Source organism: Astatotilapia calliptera, chromosome 13 (genome assembly GCF_900246225.1).
Source record: "Astatotilapia calliptera chromosome 13, fAstCal1.2, whole genome shotgun sequence".
NCBI lineage: Eukaryota > Metazoa > Chordata > Actinopteri > Cichliformes > Cichlidae > Astatotilapia > Astatotilapia calliptera.
Window position 1 is genome coordinate 31,441,579 of NC_039314.1, and position 10,524 is coordinate 31,452,102.

General features: G+C 43.8%; 2 protein-coding genes across 2 annotated transcripts; both read left to right on the top strand.

The window, feature by feature from the left end:
* The first annotated feature begins 2,322 nt into the window (after positions 1-2,322).
* Positions 2,323-7,151, top strand: LOC113035256 (uncharacterized). Its single transcript, XM_026190702.1, has 2 exons — positions 2,323-2,538; positions 2,732-7,151. The coding sequence occupies exon 2, from the start codon at positions 3,551-3,553 to the stop codon at positions 7,142-7,144; it is 3,594 nt and encodes a 1,197-aa protein (XP_026046487.1). The 5' UTR covers positions 2,323-2,538; positions 2,732-3,550; the 3' UTR covers positions 7,145-7,151.
* LOC113035257 (uncharacterized) lies at positions 7,151-10,106 on the top strand. The gene is made up of 2 exons (XM_026190703.1): positions 7,151-9,853; positions 10,047-10,106. Exon 1 carries the CDS (start codon positions 7,295-7,297, stop codon positions 9,509-9,511), a length of 2,217 nt encoding a protein of 738 aa, XP_026046488.1. The 5' UTR covers positions 7,151-7,294; the 3' UTR covers positions 9,512-9,853; positions 10,047-10,106.
* Positions 10,107-10,524: the final 418 nt, after the last annotated feature.

Genomic DNA, 10,524 nt, shown 5'->3' on the forward strand with positions numbered 1-10,524 from the left:
GTTGTTATCAGTTGGATTTTATTTTATATTTATGTAATTTTATGAATACCTGAACAGGTAAACCAGACAGTTAAAAGTCAGGAGAACAAAGATGTCTGCCACTAAACTATCCAAGGTGTGCGCTCAGTGGAGGGAACGATACGAGAGCAGTCCCAGCGAGGCTGGAGACGGAGCCATACTGGAAAGGCTTATGACGATAATAAGAATAAGAATCATTTTATTGGAAAAGTCTGACAGAGCTAATCTGCTATTTGTATGAGAATTAAAAAGCTCGATGGTTGGGGGTGATTCTCTGTATTTCTCTGTTTTCCAATAAAGAGACAAGAATCCTCCAGTACTGCTGTTTTTGTTCCATAAAGCTAAAGTGGCTGATCAGAGTTACTGGCTCTAACATCTTTGGTGTGCATCTTTCCACCACATCTCCCAGCGTGTCCAGTCTGGTTCCAATTACAAAGCCAACTTTCCTCACCAGTCTGCCTGCATCCGTGTTTCTAATGCCCCCCCAGCACACTGCATCATAGAAAAGCACACTTGCCACCGCAGACTGATAGAACATCTGTAGCATTTTACTGCAGATCTCAGCATATTCTTAGTTTTCTTAACAAAAAGAGGGGACTTTGCTACTTCTTGTAATAGTTTGTCTGTATAGAGGGACCAGTCTAGTTTGTTATTCAGGTGAAAACCTCGATATTTATATTTTGTTACAACCTCTATGTCTAAACCACAAACCTCTGAATCTACTATCATTTCCTTCATCTTAGAGGTGTTTAATATGAACCATTTTTGTAACTCCAGTCAATGAAGGCTTTTACAATGGACAGACTCTGTTTCATTTCTGATACATGCCACAGTGGCACGGTCGTCCAAGTATTTCTAGATGTGACAGGACTCAGAGTTGTATTTGAAGTATACAGTGTGAAAAGAAATGGAGCCGGGAAAGCCCATGTGCTGCTCATTAGTGTCCCACCCAACCTGATAACTATGGGCTTTCTGTCAGGTAGTCGGTGATCCAGGAAACAGAGGAGGAATCTGCTCCCACCTCTGTGAGCTTGCTTTTGAGTATATTTATTTGGAGGTATTGAAAGTGCAAGAACATAATTCTCTCACGGTGAATTATGTAGGGCAACATCATTCAATTCAATTCAATTCAATTCAATTCCATTTTATTTACACAGCGCAACAACAGGCACCTCAAGGTGCTTTATATTGTACAGTAGATCGTACAATAATACATACAGAGAAAAAACCAACAATCATATGACCCCCTATGAGCAGCACTTTGGCGACAGTGGGAAGGAAAAACTCCCTTTTAACAGGAAGAAACCTCCGGCAGAACCAGGCTCAGGGAGGGGCGGGGCCATCTGCTGTGATTGGTTGGGGTGAGAGAAGGAAGACAGGATAAAGACATGCTGTGGAAGAGAGACAGAGGTTAATAACAGATATGATTCAATGCAGAGAGGTGTGTTAATACATAGTGAGTGAAGAAGAAACACCCAGTGCATGATGGGAGCTTAAGTCTATTGCAGCATAACTAAGGGAGGATTCAGGCTCACCTGGTCCAGCCCTAACTATATGCTTTAGCAAAAAGGGAAGTTTGAAGCCTAATCTTGAAAGTAGAGATAGTGTCTGTCTCCTGAATCCAAACTGGAAGCTGGTTCCACAGAAGAGGGGCCTGAAAACTGAAGGCTCTGCCTCCCATTCTACTTTTAAATACTCTAGGAACAACAAGTAGGCCTGCAGTGTGAGAGCGAAGTGCTCTAATAGGGTGATATGGTACTACAAGGTCATTAAGATAAGATGGGGCCTGATTATTTAAGACCTTGTATGTGAAGAGCAGGATTTTGAATTCTGGATTTAACAGGAAGCCAAAGCGGGAGAAATCTGCTCTCTCTTTCTAGTCCCTGTCAGGACTCTTGCTGCAGCATTTTGGATCAGCTGAAGGCTTTTCAGGGAGTTTTTTGGACACCCTGATAATAATGAATTACAGTCGTCCAGCCTGGAAGTAATAAATGCATGAACTAGTTTTTCAGCGTCACTCTGAGACAGGATATTTCTAACTTTAGAGATGTTGCACAAATGGAAGAAAGCAGTCTTACATATTTGTTTAATATGTGGGTTGAAGGACATGTCCTGGTCAAAAATGACTCCAAGGTTCCTCACAGTGTTACTGGAGGCCAAGGTAATGCCATCCAGAGTAAGAATCTGCTTAGATACCATATTTCTAAGCTTTTCAGGGCCGAGTACAATAACCTCAGTTTGATCTGAATTAAGAAGCAGAAAGTTAGCGGCCATCCAGGTCTTTATGTCTTTAAGACTGTAAATGACCCAGATTATTTGTTTATTTGATATTTTTCAAATAGTTAAATCCCTGAACGAATTATACCTTATAATATAGATTAAACTCTTATTTTGAAATTCGGAACGGGCAACTTCCGGGAAGGAAGATCGTACCGCAACTGCTTGCCACAGAAAGGATTAATGAGAAGGTTATCGTTTTCCATCCATCTTAAAATTAGCATCTAGCTGGAAGGCAAACAGGTATGTTTGTGTGTTGTATTTGTTGTTTACATTTCGGACAATTTGTAAATGTATTACTTGATTGTTAATAAGTTTATGAGCGATCTAGCAGGCTGATGCTAGCACCTCCTGTGCCTTTTCTGTGAATTGATTAGCATAACAGAAACGTGGTTATATCAAGTGAATGTTTATTTGTTTTATGTTATGATTACAGCTCTTACGATGTGTCTATGGCAATTTGTGAATAAATGGGTTGGAATACCCCACCATGGTCCATCCGTAATGATCATTGAGTGCATCGTCTGAATAAAGTCCAGCTGGAATGCTACAGTAAGAGCTGATCCCCCGCATCATCCTGCTGCCATCCTGCACCACGGAACCACGAGGACGAGTCACGGAGCTGTGTTGCTATTCGTCTGGGATTGACAAGACATTTCACGGAGCAACTCAGTGCCATTCTATGGGTCTTCTAGACAGAGACTTTATAATCATCATGCAGCTGGCTTAATGGTTTGATGTGACGGTCAGAAAAGGTATGGAACATTTCATTCTAATCGACAAGGAAAGGACATTCATTCTCATCAGTGGTGGTTAAAGGGAGAGAGAAGGTCGTCAACTACTGTGGACATCTGCTGCATTAAGACACGACGGACATGAAGTAATAACAAGTGAAGTAATTTTGTTTATTGGTATTTACCACCACTACTGTATATTTATCATTCTTTCTACTGACCAAAAAGGGGGTGAAAGAGGGGCATTTAGTTCAATTTGTAACTGTACAATAGTAATGGTGTATTGATCTGTGTTTAGCATAAGAGGTTTACTTTACCACATCAGTTTGCAACAGCTAGCAGGTTGCATTTATTATTTTATACATTTTTTCTCAATGTTGTGTTGGTTATCCGCTTCTATTTCAACTTGGTTTAAAGTGCAGAGATTCTCCTCCCATCTGTTAATGCAGCCTTTAAGTTATAGTAACCACAAGCAGCTCATTAACTAAAGCCTGCAAATTAGATAAGTAAATAACATAAACATGAAGGAAATGGAGACTCCCTCCTCACAAACAGAACTAGAGCATCAGATAGTCGACCTGCAGAATAAAATCAAAGGGCTTAAGGCGTCTCTTGAAGACACATCAGAAACTACGGAAATAGAACTTTTGGAGAAGGAAATTCAACGCAGAGAAGAAACGTTGAACAACTTACAAGGTGAGCTTAAGGAAGGCCTCCGACGTTCCACTCGAACAAAAATCCCAACTCCAAAGGCGCTCGAAATGCAGCAGGAGGAAGCAAGAAAAAGGGAAAGAAAGTTCATCTCAACGTACGAAAGATGGAAGATTCGAGCCCGAGAGTCAAGAGAGCAGCTCAAGTCAGACATTAGTAAAGGCGAGCTGGCATCTTTGATGGATTCTTTGGAGAAAGAGAAAGAAACTGTGTTAAACACTTACCTTGAAATACGAAGTCACATTACACCTTCTCCAGAATTAAGACGTCACGTTGACAGTTGTGAGGCAGTTACAGCCGAAATTATGAAAGTTACCTACGAGAGAATGTCAGATCTCGATGGTGATTATGATGCAGAACAAGTACATTGCCGTCTCAGGGAGCTGCTTAAGAACAGCTACGCACGCTCCATCTATGGATCCACTGCATCTAGAGTGACAAAGTCAATCCGTAGTCACAAAAGCACTACTCTAACACTCAAACAGGCGGATGCAGCAGCAGAGCTAGCTGCTAAGGAAGTCGAATTTGAAGGGTTGCTGGAAGAAGAGAGACAAATGGAGAAGATAGAGGAACAGCACAGAAAAATGGAAGTAGAAAAACGCAGACTTGAACGCCTTCAAGCAGAAAAGAATTTGAGGGCTGCTCGGGCCAAACTGCAAGTCTACAGCCAGGTAGCCTCGCAGGAAGGCAGTCTCCATTCCTCTAATAGTTCAGTGGGAAATCATCATGTTCCCCCTGCTATCAACCCTCCAACTCCCACCGTCACAGCATCGCCACCCGACCTAAACGTGTCATCCCTTGCCCAAGCCCTACAAGACAGTATGGCTCTAAATAGACTTCCAGTTCCAGAGCCGTCTGTATTTAGTGGGGACCCCATTCAGTTCATTGAGTGGAAAACTTCATTCATGTCACTTATTGACAAAAAGGCCATCTCCCCAGCAGACAAACTTTATTACTTGAGGAAGTATGTAGGCGGCCCAGCTCGTAAAACATTAGAAGGAACTTTCTTTAGGAATGACAGCGACGCTTATAAGGATGCGTGGAACAAACTGGATAACAGATATGGCCAAACCTTTATTATACAGAAAGCCTTCAGAGATAAGCTCACAGATTGGCCAAAGATCCAACCAAGAGATGCAGAAGGATTAAGAGACTTCTCAGATTTCTTAAACGCTTGCCAAGATGCAATGACACATGTGAAGAGCCTCGAAATACTGAACGACTGTGAAGAGAATAAGAAGCTAATCCTTAAACTACCAGAGTGGATAGCATCTCACTGGAACAGGAAGGTTACTGAAGCCTTAAAGGGCAATAAGGAATTCCCCAGTTTTAAGGACTTCGCCACATTTATGGCGACAGAGGCAGAGATTGCTTGCAATCCAATCACCTCAGCTTATGCCCTCCGCAGCTCTGAGTCGAGCACTGCAAAACAAGGCAGCAGAGACCCTAAGAGGAACAAGGCAAGCGTTCTAAACACACAGACTGAGGCTGACACCGAGAGGCTCAAGCCAGTTAAAGGAAAGGAAAGGTCTCCTTGTGCCTTCTGTCAAAATAATCAACACAGACTACATGGATGTCCCAAGTTTATTGCTAAAACTCTGGAGGAGCGTCGAGATTTTGTCAGAGAACATAAGCTCTGCTATGGCTGCAACAAACCTGGACATAGTGCAAAAGACTGTCGACATCGACACTCATGCAACACGTGCAAGGGTAAACATCCCACTTGTTTACACGATGACAACTATTTAAAGAAGGAAAGAGTTCTGCCACAGGAAACCACTATCCTGAGCAATGCCGGCCAAACGGAGGCTGCTGCAACTTCAATGTCAGTGATTACTGGACAGCCAACTAACACATCAATGATTGTGCCTGTGTGGGTGTCAAAAAAGGATACAGGAACTGAGAAACTGGTTTACGCCTTGCTGGACACGCAAAGCGACACGACGTTTGTTGACCAGGAACTGAGTGATGTATTAAAGGCAGATTCCTGTCCAGTTAAGCTGAAGTTAACTACGATGATTGGACGCGACGTGATCGTAAAGAGCCAAAGCGTCTCAGGGCTTTGTGTTCGGGGTTATCGCTCTTCCCTCCTCATCGACCTTCCTCCTGCTTATACCAAGGATTGCATACCAGTAAACAGAGCCCATATCCCAACATGCGAGACAGCTAAAAGGTGGAATCATCTCTCCAAGGTCATAGAAGAGATTCCACCTCTACAGGACTGTGAGGTTGGTTTATTGATAGGCTATAACTGCTCACGAGCAATGGCACCAAGAGACGTCATAATGGGAGGAGACGATGAGCCTTATGCAATTCGTACCGACTTAGGATGGAGCATAGTTGGTGGTACGTCGACATGCCCCGACACCTCAAGTACAGCGGGACAGTGCTTCCGAGTTGCAGTCAGGGAGCTCCCACCAGTCACTCCGGCAGATGCCATTCGCATTCTAGAGTCTGACTTTAAGGATGCTAAGGAAGACGGCAAACCAGTGTCTCAGGAGGACATCCTGTTCCTGGACAAACTCAAGAACCACATCGAAAAGAACAGTCTAGGTCACTACGAGATGCCGTTGCCCTTTAAGGAGAGACCTACCTTACCTGACAACAAACAGCTTGCAGTCATACGTCTGAGCCATCTAAAGAGGAAGCTGTTAAAGGATGAAGGGTACAAAGAACAGTATATCAAGTTCATGGAGGAGGTCATAGAAAGGGGTGATGCAGAGGAAGTCCACGATGATGGGAAAGAGGGCGAAAAATGGTACATACCTCATCACGGTGTATTCCACGACAAGAAGCCAGGCAAACTGCGCGTGGTGTTCGACTGCTCTGCCAAGTACAAGGGAACCAGTTTGAATGATCATCTGCTCACTGGTCCTGACCTGATGAACAATCTCAACGGTGTACTTCTTCGCTTCCGGTTGCACTCCACTGCATTGATGTGCGACATAGAGAAAATGTTTCACCAATTTCATGTGAAGAAGTCAGACCAGGATTACCTGCGCTTCCTTTGGTGGAAGAAAGGAGATCTCGGTGCACAGCCCCAAGAATACCGTATGAGGGTGCATATCTTTGGCGCAGCCTCATCGCCTGGCTGTGCGAACTACGGATTGAAGCATTTGGCTACAGAAAATAAAGACCGATACCCATTAGGCTCTCAGTTCATTCTGAGAAATTTCTATGTCGACGATGGAGTCACAAGTACAGACAGCTCAGAGAAGGCTATCAAGTTAGCAGAAGAAGCCAGAAAACTTTGTGCCCTGGGTGGTCTTAGGCTCCACAAGTTTGTGTCCAATGACAAAGCTGTCCTGGTAAGCATACCAGCAACTGAACGTGCATCAGACATTAAAGACCTCAACCTTGCCTTTGATAACTTACCTTCAGAGAGAGCGTTGGGTATCCAATGACACGTCGAATCAGACTGCCTGAAGATCAGCACCAACCTTAAGGAACAGCCTGCAACACGTCGAGGCATATTGTCCATTGTTGCATCCCTGTACGATCCCTTGGGTCTCATAGCCCCCTTTTTGCTCATTGGAAAGGAAGTGCTGCAGCAGATGTGCTGCCATGGAACAGGTTGGGACGACCCTCTAACCAACGAACTTCGTCCACGGTGGGAGAAATGGAAAAACGACCTCAACAACTTGGAGAGGATAAATATACCCCGAAGTTATGCCCCGGCAGATTTCGGAAGGGTTATTAAACGTGAGTTACATCACTTCTCCGACGCAAGCACTACTGGCTATGGACAGTGTTCATATCTGAGGCTTAGCAATGAAGAAGGAGACATCCACTGTGCTTTAGTCATGGCCAAATCTCGCGTCGCCCCAACAAAGGTCACCACGATCCCAAGATTAGAGTTGACGGCTGCAGTCATCTCTGTGAAAACCAGCAATGTTTTGAAGGAAGAACTTGGATATGCGGACATTGAAGAGCATTTTTGGACCGATTCCAAGGTTGTACTAGAGTACATCAATAATGAGGCTCGACGTTTTCATACATTCGTAGCCAACCATATCCAGAAGATACATCTCTACACGAATCAAAGGCAATGGAAATACGTCCCTACTGACCAGAATCCTGCGGATCGTGCTTCTAGAGGTTGTTTTGTCCATGAGCTAATATCATCGGACTGGTTTACCGGCCCTGCATTTCTATGGGAAAAGGGAGTTGACCTCTCAGAAGAGGTGGCTCCGGAACTGTCAGTCGGAGATCCAGAAGTTAAGGAAACATGGACTCTAAACACGGAAACTGTAGAACAAGATTCTCTTACTTATCGGCTGGCAAAGTTCTCATCCTGGACTCGCGCCATCTGTGCAGTGGCTCGCATTCTTCGAAGGATCAACAAGGATAAGTCAATCGGCCTCTCTACAGTGCAGGAAAGAGAAGAAGCCGAGCGCCTCATCATCAAAGATCTGCAGAGACAAACATATTCGGAGGAAGTGCGGCTACTGAAGAAAGGTTGTCAGCTGCCACCTCATAACAAGCTACATCACCTCAACCCCTTCTTGGACAACAATGGTGTGATTAAGGTGGGAGGTCGACTCCGTGATTCAAACCTTCCTCTCTCAGTTAAACACCCTACCATCATTCCAAAGGAACATCATGTTACAAGGATGATCATAGCATACTGTCATGAAGAAGTCAAACATCAAGGCAAGGGGATGATTCTCAGTGCAATTAGGACAAGAGGTTACTGGATACCAGGAATTGGCAGGACGGTTGCATCCTATCTTCGCCGATGTGTAGTTTGTCGGAAGCTTCGGAGACGGACAGAAGAACAGAAAATGGCCGATCTCCCTCCAGAGCGAGTAAATCCATCTCCACCCTTTACCTACTGTGGAATGGATTGCTTTGGACCCTTCTATAGCAAGCAAGGACGTAGTGTGCGAAAACGATATGGTCTCCTTTTCACCTGCTTCTCCTCCAGAGCCATCCATATTGAAATGCTGGAGGATCTATCTACAGACTCATTCATAATTGGACTGCGCTGCTTCATTGCTATGCGTGGAGCCGTGCGCCAGATCAAATCTGACCAAGGCAGTAACTTCCTAGGAGCCAAGAATGAACTGCAGGAAGCCCTCACGGAATTAGATGGTGATAAACTGACGAACTTCCTTTCTAAGAAGCAGTGTGACTTCATCCTAAATGCTCCTGGATCAAGTCATGTTGGTGGAGTGTGGGAGCGTCAAATTAGAACAGTCAGGAGTGTTCTCAACGCGACCCTTGGACTCTCACCTGGAAACCTACCTGATGCTTCCCTCCGAGCATTCTTCTATGAAGCAATGACGATAGTTAATAGTCGTCCTCTCACTATTGAAAACCTACATGATCCCAACAGTCTTGAGCCACTGACACCAAACCACTTACTTACCCTGAAGTCTACCATGGCCCTTCCTCCCCCCGGCAAGTTCATAAGGGAAGATATGTATGCGAGAAAGAGATGGCGCCACGTACAATATTTGGCCGAGCAGTTCTGGAGCCGTTGGCAGAAAGAGTACTTAGCCAACATTGCCTTTAGACAACGCTGGCACACCCCAAAGAGAAACCTGCAGATCGGGGATATAGTCATAATGAAGGATGAAGACTTGCCCAGAAATGAATGGAGGTTGGGAAGAGTCGTAGAGACTACAATGGACAGAGATGGACTGGTTAGGAGAGTGAAGCTCTGTCTAGGTGACAGGAAACTTGGCAAAAATGGTGAACGTCTTACTAAGCGGTCAGTGCTCGAACGGCCAGTTCAAAAACTAGTCTTATTGTTGGAAGGTGACTAGTCCATTCCTTGCATACTATGCTTCTGTTGTTTGGTCATTATTTGTATTATGAAATCATTGTGTTCTTTCTTCCTATGTTTATGGAGTTATGTTTTTGAACACTAATGATTTGGTGGGAGTGTAAATGACCCAGATTATTTGTTTATTTGATATTTTTCAAATAGTTAAATCCCTGAACGAATTATACCTTATAATATAGATTAAACTCTTATTTTGAAATTCGGAACGGGCAACTTCCGGGAAGGAAGATCGTACCGCAACTGCTTGCCACAGAAAGGATTAATGAGAAGGTTATCGTTTTCCATCCATCTTAAAATTAGCATCTAGCTGGAAGGCAAACAGGTATGTTTGTGTGTTGTATTTGTTGTTTACATTTCGGACAATTTGTAAATGTATTACTTGATTGTTAATAAGTTTATGAGCGATCTAGCAGGCTGATGCTAGCACCTCCTGTGCCTTTTCTGTGAATTGATTAGCATAACAGAAACGTGGTTATATCAAGTGAATGTTTATTTGTTTTATGTTATGATTACAGCTCTTACGATGTGTCTATGGCAATTTGTGAATAAATGGGTTGGAATACCCCACCATGGTCCATCCGTAATGATCATTGAGTGCATCGTCTGAATAAAGTCCGGCTGGAATGCTACAAAGACATTCCTGCAGTTTAACTCATTGGTGTGTGTTATCTGGCTTCATGGACAGATAGAGCTGGGTGTCATCTGCACAGCAGTGTAAATGTATGCTATGTCTTCTAATGATGCTGCCTAAGGGAAGCATGTATAATGTAAACAGAACTGGTCCTAGCACTGAACCCTGTGGAACTCCATAATTAACCTCAGTGTGTGAAGAGGACTCTCCATTTACATGCACAAACTGGAGTCTATTAGATAGATATGATACAAACCACTGCAGCACAGTACCTGTACCTGTACCTGTTAGCTGTTTGACAACTACTCATTCACTGCATGTGTTGTTTGTATGCAAACTGCAGTGGATCATTTTAGTCTTTG

Bases quoted from the DNA above. Each gene is read 5' to 3' on its own strand.
- LOC113035256 (XM_026190702.1), top strand. From the start codon at position 3,551: ATGAAGGAAATGGAGACTCCCTCCTCACAAACAGAACTAGAGCATCAG.
- LOC113035257 (XM_026190703.1), top strand. From the start codon at position 7,295: ATGTGCTGCCATGGAACAGGTTGGGACGACCCTCTAACCAACGAACTT.